This window comes from Lycium ferocissimum, chromosome 7, assembly GCF_029784015.1.
Source record: "Lycium ferocissimum isolate CSIRO_LF1 chromosome 7, AGI_CSIRO_Lferr_CH_V1, whole genome shotgun sequence".
Lineage (NCBI taxonomy): Eukaryota > Viridiplantae > Streptophyta > Magnoliopsida > Solanales > Solanaceae > Lycium > Lycium ferocissimum.
In genome coordinates, this window is record NC_081348.1 from 46030711 (window position 1) to 46050755 (window position 20045).

Below are 20045 nucleotides of genomic sequence, written 5' to 3' on the forward strand. Positions count from 1 at the left end.
TCTGCCAACACAACTATTGGATAACTCTCCCTACGAAAACTTAATAAATCCCATTGGCTTTGAGTCAAAAAAAGGGACTTTTTATGAAAAATATGTCAACAACGAGGTCCATGCAGCAGACTAACATGCTAATGCTCGTCACATATTCCTTCTTGTTAAGACACACCCATGTGTTCACCAACATTTAACAATCACATGGAATAATAAAACCAAAACAAGGGTCAATTTTATTTAATGTCTTAATAGATTATAGGCATAATACATAAACAAGCCCTCAAACTTAGCCTCAACTGGCAAATATGCCCTCCAACTTTGGGTGTGCACAAATAGTCACCTCAACTTGTATAAAGTTGAACACGTAAACGCAAATGCTAACGTGGCATATGAATTTTGGAAGTGTCTAGATGATCATTTTGTAAGTCGGAGTGTTCAACTGACAAAGTGGAGACAAGTTGAGGTGTCTGCTTGTGCACACCCAAAGTTAGAGGGCAAACTTGCCAGCTACGGCCAAGTTTGAGGGCCTGTTTATGTATTATGCCTAGATTATACAGAACAGTGATTCCAGTACTGCAATGAAATTTCATTTTCCAACTGATCAAATTACCATACAGAGTGTTCAACACTTTGACTACCAGATTAACTTTCAGAAAATTGGTTAAGGCAACTTACATCTACCAAGGACATCAATCTGTACAATGGACATGATCATTCGTTCAGATAAAAGACAGAAAGTGAAGTTCGATTAGTCTTCTTCAATTCCGTCCTGATCACTTTTTAGAAGTGACACAACCTTTGATTCGTCTTCTTCATTGCCATCCTGATCATTTTTAGACGAAGCCATCTTTGATTAGTCTTCTTCATTGTCGTCCAGATCATTTTTAGACGTGAAGCGGATCTTTGATTAGTCTTCATCATTGTCATCCTGATCGTTTTTATGATTATGCTTTTGAGCGTTATACATATCCGCAACCTGAGAAGCAAAGCATGAGGAGATAAAAGAGTTCAAACCAACAAGGTTATGAATAATAAATACTAGAATAAAACAAGCAAAAGACGAGATGACAAAATATATATAAAAAAAAGAGTTCACCATCTCAGCTGATGAGGCCTGCTCCGGATTCTTGTCCTCTCGTACACGCATCAAACGTGGAAATCTTAAAGAAATTCCCTGCGAGAAGAAACGGTAAATGATATAAATATACTTCAGAATTGTTATGTGTTTATACAATATTGAAGATAGAACCTTAACTTGCCACTAATCAAACACTATATTGGCATCTATTCTACACATTTGAATAAGAGACATCCCAACTGTTTGGGGTCCGATAGATAAAGGGCCCGTTTGGCTTAGCTTAAAAAAAGCAGCTTATAAGCTGAAAACAGTTTTCAGCTTATAAGCGAAAAAAACTACCCCAACTTATTTTTTTGGGCTTATTTTAAGCACAAAATGGCTTATAAGCTGGCCAACCAAACACTCAAAAAAGCTGAAAACAACTAATAAGCTAAGCCAAATGGGCTCAAAAGCACTAGTAAGCATAAAACAGCAAGATTAAGTTTTCTCACTGCATGTTCTATTCAAAAGATGCATACCTTCCCGGGATCCACAATACCTTGGGCAGCACGGTGGACAGGGCTGATGGTGAGATCAGCGGCTTTCACTTCCCATACCTGATATCCACAGAGTGTTATGGAAATATTAACCTTTGCATCATTAATTAAATCACAGATGAAAAATCAGTGTTATTGAAGGCGAAATGTGCAAAACGGTGTTGAGCTCTATTGCGATTTAAGCATAAAATTAAAACGTAGGCTTCAATGAAATGAAAAATATAATAAAATAAAATAATTTATTGTCAATTGGAAACAACCTCTCTACCCCACGAAAGTAGGGGTAAGCTCCGCAAAGTCTACGTACATCCTACCCTCCCCAAACCCCACTTGTGGGATTACACTGGGTATGCTGTTATAATTCAAGAATAACAATTACAAGAACAATTATATGGATAAAGGAATTTGAAAATTTTGCAATTATGCGTGTTTATTGTTTACAAAGTTCTGAAGTATGGCAGATGAGTGGAATATAAAAACTATTACCTCGGTAGGTTCAAACCATACATCTGGATTGATGGTTTCCGCATACCTGTAATATGACTGAATATGACGCATATGTTAGAGGGGCACAAGAATCCCGCTAAATGAAAGCAAAGTGCTTCCAAGTAATTAGGGAAAGATGAAAAATGCAACCTTTGGTTTAGGAATAACTTTGGAACGAAGGCTGGAAGAGCGTTCTTCAAGCATTGCTTCAGAAAACCCAGTTCCTAACCAGCAAATCATAAAAAAGCATAGCATATAAACACCAAGTACATAAGTAGGCTAGATTGTAGCCACTTAATGTTTACAGGAGTAAACTGCTTACCAATTTTACAGATGCTCTGGAACTCCTCGTTGTTGCTATCATAACAAGCTAGGAGAAAAGCTCCATAAACGCCTGTCAGAAAATGAATGCATTAGCCAATTAAACCAAACTCAGGTTAAAGTCGAGTTTTAGCCAAAATTGTCCCTTATCTATATGGGAGTAGGTCTATTTTAGTTCTTCAAAAAAACCTTGAGCCTCTTTAGTCCCTTAAGTTTGCTAAAGTAGAGCACCTTTGGTCCAACTAACAGAGTGGACCTAAAAACTAAGGGTGGCTACCAAAAAACACAGAAAAATAACTTTTTTAGTAGTGTTTTTTGGTAGTCGCCATTAGTTTTTAAGTCCACTCTGTTAGTTGGACCAAAGGTGCTGCACTTTAGCAATATTAAGGGACTAGAGATGCTCAAGGTTGTATTTGTGCTCAAGGTTGTATTTGAAGGACCAAAATAGACCTACACCCATAGATAAGGGACAATTTAGGCTAAAAATTGTGAGGGGTGAAAAAATTATAAGACCCAGTTTATTCCCATAAAAGTAGATAAAAGTTACCAGTACGTTTCCCCCGACCATGAAAAGCAGCAATTGGTACCAAATCCAGTGAGTCGCCAATACTGAAACACAAATTGGTAAAAAATGAAGTTTCTCCATAAGTTTAAGCAGCAATATATCTAAAGCACTACTCCCGACACATACCTCTCCATGTAGTCCTTCTTCAGTTTTAGCCAGTTATTTGACCGCTTTGAAGGCTCATATGTAGCATCTTTAGTTAGTGTTTTGATAATCAATCCCTCACAACTGCATAAATGGACAAAATTGAAGTGATAAACAACAATTTTTTTCTTCTATTACAACTGACGGGTATGCAATGTATGTCAGCGGGACGCATGAAGTCCACTTGTCCAAAATTAAAAGGTTTTCACCATAAGTTTTGTTGGTTATGTGAGGAAAATGTAAAATTTCTCCAGATCATATTACTAAACTATCCAGCATCTTCCTTGATATGTAGATCTTTTAAAATAAAAGACAGAGAAGGCACAAACCAAGAAAAGAACATTTCAGAAATCTCCACTTACTTTACTCTTTTTAACAACCTGAGGAGCAATATAGAGCTCGAGTTCAAGCCAACCAAAGGTGCAATTTTTTTTAATCATAATAACAGATAATTAATCAAAATGACAGCAGCAAAGACCAACGAACAAGGAAACACCATTTACAAGAACTGGCTCTTCAAATGCTTGACATAAAGTAGTTCGTGACAGACTGGAAAGAAGTTCACGTCACGATCATTACGAATGCATTTGAAATTCACCAAATGAATATTTCTAAAATATATAAAATAAAAGAAATGCATTTTTGTTACCAGAAAAAAGGAGCAGATTTGTTAAATATCAGTATCAAACCACTACCTGCCATTGACCGCATCTTCAAGAAATTTTGTTATTTCCTCAAGATCGTTTGAGGTTACAGCTGTAGCATACTGGAAATATCCGGGTTCTTCTTCAAATGACTTGTAAAGATGCTGCTTGAAGCCAGAAGTCACAGTATTACGTTGTAAAGTGGCGTGTTCGAGCAATAAATTAATTGTTCACATTTCACAATATGAAAGAACAGTTTAAACTATTAAGAATGAGAATGACATCTTAGGACATCATAAGCAAACCCCCCCACCCCCCAAAAAGAAAATTTAAACCTTAAGCTCCACTTAAGAGCCCAATATAAATGTTGATAAACAATCAAAGCCATAGATTTTATATAGCCAAGAATCTTCTTTTTTGTCAAACAGAAAAATTTATGTACATGTACTAGTGTTTATTACTCCATCCCTCTCAATAGAATTAGACCTGGAACTGGAAGAGCATCTACATTTGACTAATATCTAGACTGAAATAGGACACTTGATATATTTACTAAATGAATATAAAATTTGAAGGTCTTAGTTCATAAAGAGTGCTGGACACTTCATCCCCAAATAGATGGCCTCCTTTTGGTTAGCATGGAAAATAAGTGGGAGAAAAGGTTTAACAGATCATTAAATTACAGTATATAGATAATGAGATGGCTGAAAAAGAAAGCAGATATTAACTAGATGAGATTCAGGTCCGTGGAAGAATGAGAAAAATCATTCCAACTGATTTGAAAGACAAACAACTGCCAGATCCCTGGATTTTAAGAGACGTTAACAGAGATGGCCAAAAAACTGAGATTTGGGAAAATTGAACAAATCAGCACAAAGTGCGCTTGAGGATCCACCTTTCCCTTTCCTATTGTGCAACCTATGATAAGAAAGGAGTCCTGTAGGCTTCTTTTCCCCGGAGAAAGGCCTAAGACAAGGAGACCCCCTCTCTCCTTTCCTCTTCATTTTGGCTATGGAACGCCTTACACAGATGCTGGGTAGGGTAAGGAGCTACAATGGATTCAAGGTTTTCAGGTGGGCAGAAATCCGGCTAGCTCAATCAATGTTTCACATCTGCTTTATGCAGATGATACTTTGATCTTTTGTGGTGCGGAAAAATCTCAAGTTATCAACCTCAACCTCAACCTCTTACTTCTATTGTTCGAGGCATTGTCAGGTCTGCATATCAACATGATAAAAAGCATCATCTATCCTGTTAACGAGGTTCAAAACTTGGAAGAGTTAGCAGATGTTCTTTACTGCAAAACTGGCTCACTCCCGACTACCTACCGAGGTTTACCTCTGGGAGCCAAATTCAAATCCATTGAAATCTGGAATGGGGTGTTAGAAAGAGCGGAAAAAAGGCTTGCTACCTGGCAGATGCAATACCTTTCAATGGAAGGCAGATTGACTTTGATTAACAATGTTCTACACAACATCCCGACCTACATCATGTCTTTATTTCCTATGCCAAGCTCTATCCTAAAGCAGTTTGACAGGATTAGAAGGAAATTTCTTTGGAAGGGTAGCAGTGAAACCCACAAGTTCTCACTAGTCAAGTGGCCAATAGTGACTCAGCCAAAATCTGCTGGAGGTCTAGGAATCAGGAACCTCATGCTGCATAACCAGAGTCTATTGATGAAATGGTTGTGGAGGTATGGACAACCTGAAGCGGGTTACTGGAAAAAGATCATCATTGCCAAATATGGAGCCCTAAATCATTGGAGTCCAAAGAAGAGCACATGTCCACACGGTGTTGGGCCATGGAAACACATCAGCAGCTTCCATCAGGTTCTCTTCCAGAATATATCCTACAAAGTTGGTAATGGGCTTCATGTGAAGTTCTGGGAGGACAGGTGGATTGGAAATGAAGCTTTAAAGGATTGCTATCCTGGTTTGTACCGAATTGCTATCAATCGGAAGGCTACTATTGCAGAATACAGGGAGAATAATAACTGGAGGCCTACACTTAGAAGGAATCTCAATGACTGGGAGATAAACGACGTGATTGCTCTTCTAGCATCACTTGAGGAATTTACTATGGATGATCAAACACCTGACGGGATTTTATGGGGAGTTTCTAAACAAAGGAGATTCACCGTCAAAGAAAGCTATAATCTTTTGTGCTCTCAGAATGGTCTGCTAGAGGAATGGCCATGGAAACATGTTTGGAAGACCAAGTTGCCTCTCAAAGTCTCATGCTTCACATGGTGTGCCCTCAGGGAAGCTATTCTTACACAGGATAACCTCAGCAGAAGGAAAATAACTCTAGTTAATAAGATGCTTTTTTTGCCACAAAAGCTTGGAGACTGTCAACCACCTACTGCTACATTGTCCAGTCACTGCTGAGATCTGGAGCTTCTTTTTTGCTATTTTTGGGTTAGTATGGACCATGCCGTAGTCCATAAAGGAAGCATATATCAGTTGGAATTATTGAAGAGTTGACAAAGCCATCAAAAAGGTCTGGAAGATGGTTCCTGCCGTCATTTTTTGGGTTACTTGGAATGAGAGAAACCGCAGGTGTTTTGATGGGATTTCAACTCCTCTTCATACTCTAAAAGCTAGATGTTTAGTAGTTTTGTTCAGTTGGAGCTTTCACTCCCCTGTTAATAGCATTGACAATGACCTGGACTTTGTTAGCTCCATGGTTCTTGCATAGTCTAACTTAGTTTCCTCTCCAAAAGCTTACTAGCTTTTGTTTTTGCTCCAAAAGCTCCCAAGCTTTTGCTTTTGTAAAATGGCACCTTCCAGTTGCCTTTCTTAATGGAAACTTCTTACTTCATCAAAAAAAAAAAAAAAAAAAAAAGGAAGAAGGTGTACCCATGAGAGAGTGAACCTATTTGTATAATTTACAAGGGTCCATCGGTAGGAGCTAGGAAGTGAAAAAGAGGTAAATGCATCACTTTCACTGAAGAGAAATCTAGAAGCAGCAGCAAGAGTTTCCGAATACAGAATTGTCATGGAAATAAAAGCATCTGACGCAAGAAAAGGTGAACAGATATGTCAACTAGAAGCAGATGTCCATTCTGACATTTGCATGGTAGGACCCAAATTTAAGCAGATGCAATGCCTGGTCCAAGGGGCCCCAGCAAACGGGAGCTGCAAAATTTTACAAATACATGCCTAGGTTTTTCCTTTTTTTGTTGTGGGGTGGAGGGTGGGGGGCTAAGCAAGTGCACGCTGAGTTTTGGCAACAAATTATGTATAAGACGTCAAATTAACAAATTATGTATAAGAGGTCAGTAAAATGCTTAAAATATGTGGTTTAAGGATAAGACGGTTCACTGATAGACAGTTCATTTGGTACAATTAACATCAAGACAAGTGCTACTTGGTTTCCTTAGAAGCACAAAAGGATACAAATATGCATAAGAACTCACTGAAGCAAAAGATGAACAATATAATCATGAGAATTACAGACAAATATTCAACCGCAAAAATGAAAATACCTCTCTGCGGACATTAAGTTGCTCTTGAAGAAGAGGTTGTCCATTAAGATACAAGATATCAAAAGCAAATATGCACACGTTGACCTTGATTTCACTCACAATAACATTCTTACGAGCACGGGTACTAAGGATCTGTCATGGACATATATCCATTAGTGATCTCATTTTACACCAAAATTACACATTAATATAGCATGACAATTCTCCAAGCAAACAATGAGCATTTGTAGGAGAAGCAATATTAGCAGTTGAAGCTTGCTTGGGATAATGAACACGAGAGATAAAAAGACTAAAAATATAAACTTGAAGGAGTTCAGACACAACTTTCTTGATCAATATGACCTGGACAGAATAAGAGTTCTAAGTTGATAAAGAGCCTAAGTAGGTTAGCTACTGATCGAAACATATCCTGAGTTATCGCAGCATATGTGTTAACGCAATTATATATCTACTTTGATATGGATAAGAGTAGTTCCTGTCAAGATTAATAGTTGTTGGATTGCCTCTATAATCAAATTCACCTGAAAGGGCAGGATCTTCTGTTTCTCACGGTCGTATGCAACCAGTTCACAGTCAAGAACAAATGATGTTACAGAAGGTTTCTTCAATCTGCAACAAACTACAAGAATTAGCTAATAAATTTTCAAAAGATTTCAAGTAATGTACGACTCTGGTATACAAGGTACACATAATTGTGGAGGACACAAATCTTGTAGCAACAATTTACATACCATATAATACTTTAAATCTTTTCTACCAAGAATTTAAATTGTTATACGCCAGAGACCAGTTTTCACAATGGAATAAGAATAAACTAGAGATTCATCCAAGATCCTGTCCCAAGAAGTGTCAGATATGTTTTGCATGTAGAACTCATAATCCAGTTTTTCATAAATAACGTAAGTCATACGTCACATAGTCACTTCGGAGAATGAAATAGTGGTTTAATCTTCACAATTATTGGTGTGCAAGAGAGGTGCGACAAGCTTTTCAGACGTACACTATAGTTGGTTAATGGAGTTGCTCGGTCATCAAATTTCACATATACTTACAAGTTCTAGTTGTCCAAAAATTCACTATCATGTAAGCCCTTGATAAAAATCATATATTCAGATTTAATTTAACCTTTGTGCACAACTGCAGTCAACTATCAAATATTTGATCCTGGGTTTGCAGCAAATTATAAGATCCAATTTCAGAGTCAAAGTTCCGAGCAAACACAGTGCCCAAACACATCAACTTTATCATGCAGACCTTCCCTTCTTTCTTCTTCTTTTTTATGGTCTCCTGCAGACCTTTTTAAGCAGCATATTGTAAAATTAGAGCGCCAAGGTTTTAGAGTCTCCACTATAATGTAGGTAAAAAATGGAGCTTTCGCATCTGACGAGAACATTGAGCTAAGAGGAAGTGCTCGCATACTACAACTTTAGAAACAGAAAATCTAGACAAATGAAAGTACTACCTTGAGATAGCAGCAACAACGTCGGGAAACTTTCCTGTATTTCTTTCTGCATTTCGGCTGTATATCTCAACGGAACCATCTTCCATGTAGTGTATCTGGATTAACAAATAATTATTAACAAAAACTAAAATGAAAATAATAAATTTCTTTTAAAATGATTAAGAGGTCCTGGGAAATGTTCAGAGAGCAATATTTAAGACCGGCTTCAGTTGACTTTTTATATTAGGGATGTGCAACTTCGACTAACTAATCAGAAGGGTAGAGTCAAGGAGGAAGGAATAGGGAAATAGAAGCAAAATGTGATTTTTTTTTTACTTATTGGACACTGGAATGAATATCAAGCAAAGAACTCAAGAAAAGTTATCAATAGCAAGAAAGAGCATGTAATGCAACAAATTAAGACTATCAATAATGTTGCAAGAACTATATCAGAAGGTTAGTCACCTGTCAATGAAAGAAGTACGCTCATTAGTCTATAGATTGCTTCTAAACCAACTCCACCTTTTCCGGAGCATCCAGAAACTCTGAATGCTAGAAAAGAGCGTATTCAGGAGGTTCCAGAACGTTTGAAATGTCAAGGAAATAGTTTTTAGAAGGACAATTGTGGCCGAGACTTCTAACTCTTCTGGCTTTTTACTACCAGCCATTCGTCTCCTTCTTCTCCAAATGGGTTCACTAGTTCCAACCCAAATATCTATGATGCAGATGAACCTTAAAAAGCAACTGAGTACATTCAAAGGCATACTATCTCTTCTTCAAGAAAATGATAGCCTAGATTTTTCACTGAATTGTCGCAAAGAATCTGGTTATAAGGAAGAATCAATTTCATTTTCAATTGGATAAGATATGTCTTCCTTTTCTTTGTATTCTTTCGCATTGATAAAGCCCCTTCCTCTAAGAGATATAAAATAAGATTAACCAAGAAACAAACAGCTCCATCAGCTATGATGGAAAAGAAGGGAAATCAGAGGTAGCATGAATACTTTAAAAAAAAACATGCAACAACATTTCATTCGATTGGGTAAATGGTTGTAATTAGGATTTATTCTTTTAGGAAGTGACTTATACTTGCATATAATTTAGTTCCCATTCATTTTGTGTTCAGTTCCTGGAGAGAGAGAGTACATGGATCAGTAATAATTTACTGAATAAACTTATTAATAACGACGAGATGTAAGAACACCTGAGCACGTTCACCATCATACTTGTATTCACATGTGAACTCCATATCCTGAAACTTATCAAGAATTTCAGATACTCCTTTGGTTGGCTTAGCTAGCATAGGTCCAACCGGAACACCAGGTGAGAAACTGCATGTTTCTTGAAGCTTCCAAACACCATCAGCTAGAAGAGCAGGGATAATTTTTTCATAGACTGGAATTACAGAGAACACTTGCTTTACAATCTTGGCAGCCTGCGAAACACGAAGTCAAATAAAATAAGGAACCCATAAGATATGCATTCAACAGCAATGGAATGCAACAGGCAGCTTGTCTAATGGACTTAAATCATATACAAAATGAAAAGGGATCCGAATTTAATGAATCAATTAATTTGCAAGGTAACACTGATCTCCTTCTGCTAATTCTTGTAGTGGAAAAAAGCTTTATGTTGTCATATATAGTCAAGCTATGCAGATTTGAAAGCCCTTTTCCCCCTTTCCAAAAGATAAAAATACTTATTGAAAGTTGAAACTGATTTCTTTCCATCTGCCTAAGCCTTGGTGGGTAGAGTTATCCGGGCTCTATTGTTGGCAGGAGGTAAAATGTACCAGCTGGAATATCGAGATGCGCACATGTTGGCCCAGACACCACCGTTATAAAAAACATACTTATTGAAGGTGAGCCAAGTGAAGAAAGAAACTCCATCACAAAATTTATATAAAATCCAACCTATAGGAAAGATAAAAGATTGTCCCCACAACATGAAATATATTCAGATCACTCTACAAAAACAAGTTTCCATAATTTCTTTTCCTCATAACCAAGGAATTCTGAGGGCTAGCTGGCGCACGGTTCGAAATTTGGTGAAAATGGACTCGCCCCTCTGCCCTTCTCCACTCACATGTGACATGTCAGACTTTTGTCCACGGCAAGGTTCAAACTCATAACATAAGCCTAACCCTGCACTACATACTGCACTTTTACCACTAAACTAATGCCCTGGCGGCAACAAGTTTCCTTGATTTATGCAGCTTTACTAACTTGTCAAAGCACCTTTTTCTTAAATGGTGCCTTTGTCAATCACTTATATTCCACCAAAAGTGTGAAAATCACGGGGTTACCAAAAAGGTCCTCTATATCATACAAGCAATTAGGCTATTCAGATCTCCGAGACAACAAAATGGTCTTGTGGCAATCATAATGCAAGTCTTAAGTGGCAATCACTGGCACCTTTCAACTTTTTTATTTTAACCGCTAATTAGTGTTCCAACCATTGCAGAGGAAGAAAACTAATAGAAAATCATGCAAGATTAAAGGAAAATCTAATAGAAAACTTCTCCAAATGGAGAACGCACCTCTTCCAAAGGAGAATCTACACCTGCAGGAGGTGACGAATGCTTATCTGAGTGCACAAAAGCATGAGCAATTGCGACTAAGAGTGTTTGTTCAGCCAAACCAATGCGTAGTTTTGTCTGCAAGAAAGAGAAATCAACTGAACAACGGTTCAATGTGCGATGCAACAGCTAACTAGCTCCGTGAGAAATTGAAAAAAGAAAAGCTTTCCTCTAACCTGGAGGAGACGAATCAAATATAGGGGTTCACAATCAGTAGCTGCAACAAGCAGTGATTTAATGTAATTCTTTTTCTTTTCCTGACTATCCTTTCCAGATTCCTAAAAGAAATTGCCACATAAGAAAAGACATCATAATCATAGTACAAATACTAGATATCATACTGCAAGGTCGAAAACTATCAGATAAAACAAGAACAAGTAACTAAATAGAGGATCATCAAACATGCGGCATGGGAGCTATGTCACTTAACATCAGAAATCCCACTTCACGAAGTATCTAAGAGAAAGTGAAAAATGAAACTGGAATACCTTCGCAATAATCCGAAATGTGTCAAAAACTTTGGCAACAGTCAGTGCTTCTGGTTTACGCATCAGAGGCTGTGATGAACGGCTTGCTTTAGCAACAAGTCCCAAGTCTCCAAGCTCCTGTGTGTTTAACAAGGAAAAACAGACATTTGGACTAGTCAAATCTGAATAGAAGAAAAGCTGAATCTCCTAGATTGCATGGTCTAATTTAAATAGAACAGGTACTATGCAGACATTACAGGATACAGATATATGACATAACCCATACAAATTTCCTCTTCGTCCCTTATGTAAACAAATACATGTGATCAAACACGTGATTTTTGAGATGCTGTTTTAAATACGATAGTCCAATGTGAAGCTTGTGTCAGGCTTGCAGCTAGGCTTTGGTCCATGACTAGGAGAGAAAAGTGGTCATTAGGATAAACAAACAATGCAAAGTGAACACGAAATATGGAAAACGCAAATCCCTGTTTAATGACCTCAACCAAACAAACTATTAACATGAAGTTGTACTAATAGCAGGGTACTATACACAGCAAAGGTAGAGGCTGTTTCAATATTGGGCCTCGTACATGCCAAAGCTTGCAGCATTTGATCCCCACTAGCAATATTACTTCAAACAACCATTTCATCAATCCCGACCGGACTAACCATCAAGTAAATACACAATAGGCATTCCTAGAGACATCTCTTAGGCACTTACACTCAATAAAGAAAAGGTTAACTTTCACTTTTAATCTTCTCTTGAGAGCACTCAATAAAGAAATATTCAACTTATCAATACAACTAACACTAGAGGGCATTAATGCTTTAGGGTAAATTTCAACATTGGTCATTTAGCTTTTGACTTTATCACACAAAAATCATTTTTTCCCGTTACTGCAACCTCACACATTGGTCACATTTGAACCTAATTCTTCCAAACCGACAAACTTATTTACCTTGTATTGCTTCTTGATATGTGCTTCTTTAGCACCACAAGCTTCAGCAAGTGCCTTGATAATGGAAGCATCTCCAAGACCGAGCTCCATACCATCGTGCGCAGCTGCAATCTTATTAGCCGAAAGGTATACAACGGGCAACAAATCCTCAGGCGTCGTCTGAATAACAGTCCTCAACATATTAGTCACAATTTCAGTACTCACAATCCTTCCCGACTCCTTTGAAATCGCGTCTAACGCCTTAGCTACAAACATAAACGGCACTCTCTCACCATCACCCCAATACGCCGCCTTTCTTGGATCGAAATTCGCAGGTTTTTTCTTGATTTCAAGAATACTCTCATCTGGACTTATCATTTTCCTTTTCTTCACCACACCAAGCTCTTCACTTTTCGACTTATTTACCAAATGGGTGTCCTCAACCGGCTTCAAAACTGAATCTTGACTATCTATAGGGGTTTTACTAGAAGTTTCAAGATTTGGGGTTTTACCTTTCTTCACCAACTCTTCACTTTTCGACGAATTCACCAAATGGGTGTCATCAATTGGCTTCAAAACTGAATCTTGTGGGGTTTTACTTGAAGTTTCAACATCTGTGGTTTTACTTTTCGACCCATTGACCAAATTGGTGTCCTCAATTGGCTTCAAAATTGAATCTTGTGGAGTTTTACTTGAAGTTTCAAGACTTGGGGTTTTCCTCTTTTTAGGTGAGGAATCTTGGGTTGGTGTTTTTTTCTTGGAATTTGCCATAAGGACATCAAATGCAGAGCGTTTAGTGGACATGGTTCTTGAATTAGGGTTTAAGAAAAGGGGTTTATTGAGGGTTTTATTAGGGGAGATGATGAGAAAGATTGAAGAGGGTTTAAGGGAAAATTTGAGATGGTTGTAAAATGAGGGTTGTTTGAAAGAGTAGCAACATGAACGCAAAGACAACATGCAGTTTGGAAATGGTATATGGAGAAGGGTGCAAAGGAAGAAGGGAGGGAAATAAGAGTGGGGTGGCGGGAAAGGAAAGAGCTGCACTTTCACAGTTAGTAGTTTGTGTTAGTTGGTGCTGGGGGGTTAGGCAGATTATGTCGTATGCGCGAATTGTTGGTCAGTTAAAGAACTCTCGTGTTTAAAAGATGGGAGTTGCGGAAGTTAAAGAACTCTCGTGTTTAAAAGATGGGAGTTGCGGAAGTTAAAGAACTCTCGTGTTTAAAAGATGGGAGTTGCGGAAATGAAGATGTTGAGGTGGATGTGCGGACATACTAGGAAAAATAAGATTTGAAATGAAGATATAAGGTGGGAGTGGCCTCTGTGATAACCATGTGAAGAAGAGATATGCAGATGCCGCAAGCGATGAGGTGTGAGAGGTTGATAATGGTGAGTTTAAGGAAAGGTAGAGATAGGTCGAAGAAGTATTAGATGGAGGTGATTAGATAGGACACGGCGCATCTTCAACTTATCGAGTATATGACCTTAGATAAGAGGATATGGTGTCGAGAATTAGGATAAAAGGTTAGTAGGCAGTTGAGCATTATTTCCTTTCCTGCGTGTTAGTAAAAATATTTGTTGTGACTAATACATCCATAAGCCACCCTAGCTAAGTAAGACGGTCATTAGTTTATCTAACCCTAAGCCTTAATATGGTCTATATAAATACCATTATGGGTGTTGGAAGACGCACTCTAAATGTCTAGAGAACCACTAGGGTTAGTGAATTCTCTGCATATTTTAAATAAGATATTTAGGCTGTCGATTCTCTGCATATTTTAAATAAGATATTTAGGCTGTCGAATTAGGGTATTTATCTGTCACGTGAGGATTCTCGACGACTAGTAATTCGAGTCGTGGTTGATGCAGGCGATCTGCTTCCGCAGGGAGAAAACTCATAAGTCTCTGAAGTAGCAATTACTTCACTGGTATCAGAGCCAACATGCTCGCTTTTGGGTTGTGTGAATTAATTATACGCAGTATACGACTTTTGGATTTTAAAGTGTTAAATCCGAATTTTGATTGCATAATTTCATGTTCGAATTCTTCAATTTTGTGCATGAAACCTCAGGGCTTTTAAAAATCTTGTCGAGAGCTCTCTAACGATAGTAGATCATAAAATTTGCCTATGTATTTTGTGATTAATTGAACTTTTAAATTCTAGGTTTCATTAATACGAATTTAATCTCATAAAATTTAATTTTTCACGTTCCATGTTATTTTTGTGTGAAATAGGTTGTGTAATATGTTACAACATATTTATGGAGCAAGACTAATTATCAATTGTGTTTTTTATCAGATAAATGATCGGGTTTTCAATTAAAACCGATTTAGGGTTTGTTCAAAACGAAAAATACTAACTTTGATCATATGGATCAACTTTTGAACGATTTTTCGAGCAATTGATTATTCAAATTGGTCATAAAACATGTCTAGGACCGTAACACAATATTTTGATTGAAGAATTGTTGGTCGGAGATCATGTCATTGGCCGGAATCCTAACGAACCCGATTAAAAAAACCCTATTGCTTTCACGATTTATGGTTTATATTTTGATGATTTCTTGAGCAGTGCTTTAAATCAATCCTAAAATACGTTTGGGCCAAAACTTAGTGTTTTAATTGGATCAAAATAGCCTAAAAAAGATTAAACTGGGTTGCAAAAATATCCGTTTTCCAGACCTAGGTCCCGACTTGGTGGAGAAGAAGGGCCAAGACGATGATTTTTTGGGAAGCCCACTCTCGGCCCAAACTTGCGTTGACGAGTGTGGGCCACCCCCAGCTCCGTTTTCGATGATTTATTTTTGCTGGAACTTAAATTTCTGGTTTTCCATATTCTTTTTAATAATTTTAGACGTGAAAAAAAAATTATGTATTAAATATCATTTTGAGAATATTAATTACGTATTAATTGTTTTCTGTGGTATTTTTAGAAAATAAGAAATATAGAAAATATCTATTTGGTCCAGAGAACATGTCAATTTGACCCACTCTCCCTAAAAGCTCATGAAAAATAAAAGTCCTATTTTCTAAGTGAAATTAAGTATTCATATTGATTTTCCCTTGATTTGTTCTTGGAAAAGTATGATCCCTCAAAAAAAAAAAATAGCATGGGGAGGAGTTTGTCGATTCTCCAAAAAAAAAAAAAAAAAAAAAAAAAAAGACTCTAATATTATCGTAGATTCACTTATAAAAGTGTCAATTTTCAGCACACGGTGTTGAAATTCTTTCGTGTTTTAGTTATAAGTATTTTTATTTAGATTCTATTTTCATACTAAAGAGTAATTATTTTTTAGTTAGATCTCAAATTTGGCTAACTATTAATAAGCGGCCAAAAACGGCCATCGCATTCATTTTCTCTCTTGGGCTGCTCAAACGAACAATAAAGTACCGAGCCCAAATCCTCAAGCATTTTTGGGTTCGCTGATCCATTATGAAAATTAAATGGGTTCATTCGCACAAATGTCGTCTTTCGTGGGTGGTATTTGATTTTTATCCTTAGGCATTTTAAATGGTCGAAAATACCCCTGAGATTTGGGTTTGAACCCAAGCAGAGTAAAAAAAAATCTGCAAGGCAAGATTTTATAGCAAAAAAAAATCTGCAAGGCAAGATTTCATAGCAAACTATGCCTATTCAGGCAAAAGTTATGCACTAAGGCATAGTTTCTATGTAAAGTATGCCTTGTCCCGTATAGTTCTGTAGAAATTAAGTTCCTACATAACTATGCCACAAGGCATAATTTGTAGTTATGCCTTGTCCGACATAGTTTTGTAGAAATTAAGTTATACTCCAAAACTATGCCGGAAAATGAACTACATAGAAATTATGCCTTAAGGCATAACTTTTGGCCGAATAGGCATAGTTTTCTATGGAAACTTGCCTCGCGAAATTGTTATATTTTTGCTTCTGCTCGGATTCGAACCCAAATCTCTAGTTTCATAGACCAGCGAATAAAGGTACTTTAGCCCATAAATTTTCATTAAATGAGAAGTAGGGCAAAAAATTAAAGACCAGTCCATATGAAGGACAATCCATGCAATTTATTAAATGGTTTGGTGGTCCCGAACTTACTTTTGAAATTCGAATTATGATGGTGGAAAAAGAGTTGTAATATTTTACTAGTTCAACTTCGACATAACATATTATAGCGGGGTATTAAGTATTGAATTTAGAGCTTATTTAAATTAATAATTTATAAGAGTATTAAGTATTGAGAATATTATTGAAAATATAAATAAATAAAAATATTTAATAACTACACGGTCACTAATAACGTTCAAATCCACTCCTCAAAGAGAAAATATACACGGTCGCCGCAATATAATTTACCCAACTATGAGTCGGGTTCGATCCCACAGGGAACAATATACTAGGCGATTTAAACAAGTAAGGAATTATCGCTTCCTAAGCTAAGCTAAACACTTGATAATATATTAGTTTTTGATTTAAAAACTAACAAAGCTAAAACTAATCTAGAAAATAAGTAAAATGATCAATGGCCACAAGAATGGATACAAAGGAAACTACGCTCAAGTAACGATCCAATGTATTTCATGATTTACAAATAATGGTGAGTTTATATTACTTAGCCTCGGATAATGACTCTAAATTAGCTTCTTCCGAAGACTAACTAGACTACCTAATTGAATATCACGAAAGCAATTAGGAGCATTAAGAACACCCGAATATGGCTACAAGTGGTGTCGCCTATCCCTAGGTTGATTTCCATTAGATGAGAGTTAACGCCCCAAATTCTCGTTAATTATTCTTTCCGAATCTCGAGTTTGCCTCTTCCAAGTTTAAACCAAAATAAATGAGCGAGTCCTAGGGTTAGCAATTCCCTTGAGAAACATTAAAGAACAAGAATAATTAAAACAACACTAACTCACTTCTACTAATTATAAAATCATTCAACACATAAGCAAAACAAGAGATTCAATCCAAACTTAAACAATATATACTTCCATAAACAAGGTTCAAGTATTGAAATGAAATACTACACACATTAATATTCAATAAATAGCAAGAGATGAAGAAATGGGTAAAGAATTTCTCATTGGGTGCCTCCAAATGTTCTCTTCCAAAGTGTGAGGATGAAACCCTAGCTCTCCAAAGCTCTCCAAGACTTGTGTTGAAATGCCAAAGATGAAAATATTTTGCCCCAAGCTTCACTTTTATAATTCCCAAATTTTCCAACTGAAAAAAGGACAAAAACAGCCCCACAGTTTCAGATTTTCGAAATTGCAAATCTAGCCGTTTTTGCAAATTTAGCCACTTTTCTTGTTTTCTTCAATTTGGCCTCTTTTTGACTTGTTTTCAATTGATTTCTTCTCGATCACTTCTAAATCACATAAAACCTACAAAATGGAAGTAAACGACATTAAATGCACTATTTTCTCAATCAAGCATAGGAAAAATCTAAGATTAAAGAAGAGATAAGTTGGTAAAATACTAACTTATCAGTCACATCTTTGGGAATGGTGGAGTTGAGAGTGAGGAAGGACGTGTCTATTTCAGATTACCAGTTCGAATTCATGCTGGGGCTCTCGACTACAGAAGCCATTCACCTTGTAAGGAGACTGATGGAGCAGCATAGGGAGAGGAAGACGAACTTACATATGGTGTTCATTGATCTAGAAAAAGCATATGACAAAGTACCGAAGGAGTTTTTATAGAGATCCTTGGAGGCTAATGGGGTACCTATGACGTACACTAGGGCAATCAAAGACATGTATAATGGAGCAAGACCAGGATAGGGACAGTGGGGGAGACTCAGAGCACTTCCCAATTGTGAGGGAGTTACATCAGGGATCAGACCTGAGCCCGTTTTTATTCAGCCTGGTGATGAATGTATTGACGTGTCAAATTCAAGGTGAAGTGTCATGGTGTATGTTATTTGCGAATGACATAGTTCTAAATGACAAGACTCACATTGGAGTTAATGCTAAGCTGGAGGTTTGGATATAAACTCTGGAACTGAAAGGGTTTAGGTTGAGCAGGACCAAGACAGAATACTTGAGCATGAGGTTGACATGGAAGTGAGGCTTGATACCAGGTCATCCAAAAGAGTGGAAGTTTCAAGTATTTGGGTCTATTATCCAAGGAAATAGGTGATTGACGAAAATGTCACGCACCCTATTGGTGCATGATGGATGAAATAGAGGCTAGCATCCGGAGTCTTATGTGATAAGAAGGTGCCACCAAAACTTAAAGGCAAGTTTTACAGAGCAGTGTTTAGACCAACTATATTGTATGAGGCGTAGTGTTAGCCAGTCAAGGACTCTTACTTTCAGAAGATTAAAGTGGCAAAAATGAGGATGTTCCGATGGATGTGTAGGCATACGAGAAGATATAAGATTAGAAATGACAAGATCCGGGACAAGGTTAGTGTGACCTCTGTGAAGGACAAGATGAGGAAGGTCAGGCTGAGATGGTTAGGAACATGTGAAGATGAGATGCAAGGATGACTAGTGCGAGTGGTTGGCTTTAGATGGTTTTAGGATGGGTAGAGGTAGACCGAAGAAGTATTGAGAGAGGTGATGAGACAGGACATAACGCGGTTTCAGCTCACCGAGGACAGGACCTTAGATAGGAGGTTATGGAGGACACATATTAGGGGTAGAAGATTAGTAGGTAGTTGAGCGTTATTACGCTTCTCCTTTCCATACTTGTAGTCGTAGAATTATTCTTGTAGTTTCTTGCTCATTGATTTCTGTTATTGTCCGTGATTCTTGTACTTTGATTATTGTAGATTTTTTTTTTTTTTTGGGTTGGGAGGGGGGGGGGGGGGCGGGGAGGGGTTTAGTTATGGTATTGTTCCCTTTTTTTTTCCGATTGCTATGTCATGGTTTATACTGTATTTTGCCATTACTTCTTTACTTCTACCATTTTTTTTCCGATGCTTTGGTTTGCTCTTTTTTTTTTTTTTTTTTTTTTTTTTAGCCGAGGGTCTATCAGAAACAACCTCTCTACCTTCCAAGTAGGGGTGTTTATGATCGGTTTGGGTAGGTTATTAATAGATGACCAAATCATTTAAGTTGGTTTTTCAAATTTAAGAATCAAATCAAACCAATTAAGTTGATTTTTCATTGAGTCGGTTTATGTCGGGTTTTTCATTTTTTTTTATTTTTTTCGCTTTTTTAATAAGATTATTATTTTTCTTAACTATATACACAAAATGAAGCAATTACGGGATTCAACAAGAAATCAAAGTAGTTAATAATTTGAAACATGACTAAACTTATGGAGAAAGAGGACTGAAACTAGTTTTCTAATTCCTCTATTTGGATATTGCAATTGCAAATTTGCAAATTGCAATGTTTGCCAAAGATTCATGGGCTATGGACCATTTTCCTTGGGCAATTC

General features: G+C 37.1%; 1 protein-coding gene across 2 annotated transcripts; it reads right to left on the reverse strand.

Moving 5' to 3' along the window:
- Positions 1-565: 565 nt before the first annotated feature.
- LOC132065377 (DNA ligase 1-like) lies at positions 566-13774 on the reverse strand. 2 transcript variants are annotated; one of them, XM_059458755.1, is made up of 18 exons: positions 12704-13774; positions 11763-11879; positions 11451-11552; positions 11236-11352; positions 9901-10131; positions 8718-8812; positions 7777-7864; positions 7256-7387; positions 3820-3932; positions 3107-3208; positions 2963-3024; positions 2417-2488; positions 2245-2318; positions 2095-2151; positions 1591-1668; positions 1091-1168; positions 894-970; positions 566-839 (listed from the first exon to the last, which is right to left on the reverse strand). In XM_059458755.1, exons 1-17 carry the CDS (start codon positions 13637-13639, stop codon positions 902-904), a joined length of 2523 nt encoding a protein of 840 aa, XP_059314738.1. In that variant the 5' UTR covers positions 13640-13774; the 3' UTR covers positions 566-839; positions 894-901. The 2 variants fall into 2 exon arrangements, with proteins under 2 accessions (XP_059314738.1, XP_059314737.1); XM_059458754.1 differs by having other exon boundaries at positions 566-970.
- Positions 13775-20045: the final 6271 nt, after the last annotated feature.

What these genes read in the sequence shown, in the direction of transcription:
- LOC132065377 (XM_059458755.1), bottom strand. Translation starts at nt 13,639, where the DNA reads ATGTTGTCTTTGCGTTCATGTTGCTACTCTTTCAAACAACCCTCATTT. An exon ending in ATATCAAGAAGCAATACAAG is followed by an intron (nt 11,880 to 12,703) that starts GTAAATAAGTTT and finishes TTAAACACACAG; the next exon opens with GAGCTTGGAGACTTGGGACT. An exon ending in ATGATGGTGAACGTGCTCAG is followed by an intron (nt 8,813 to 9,900) that starts GTGTTCTTACAT and finishes TTGTTAATCCAG; the next exon opens with ATACACTACATGGAAGATGG.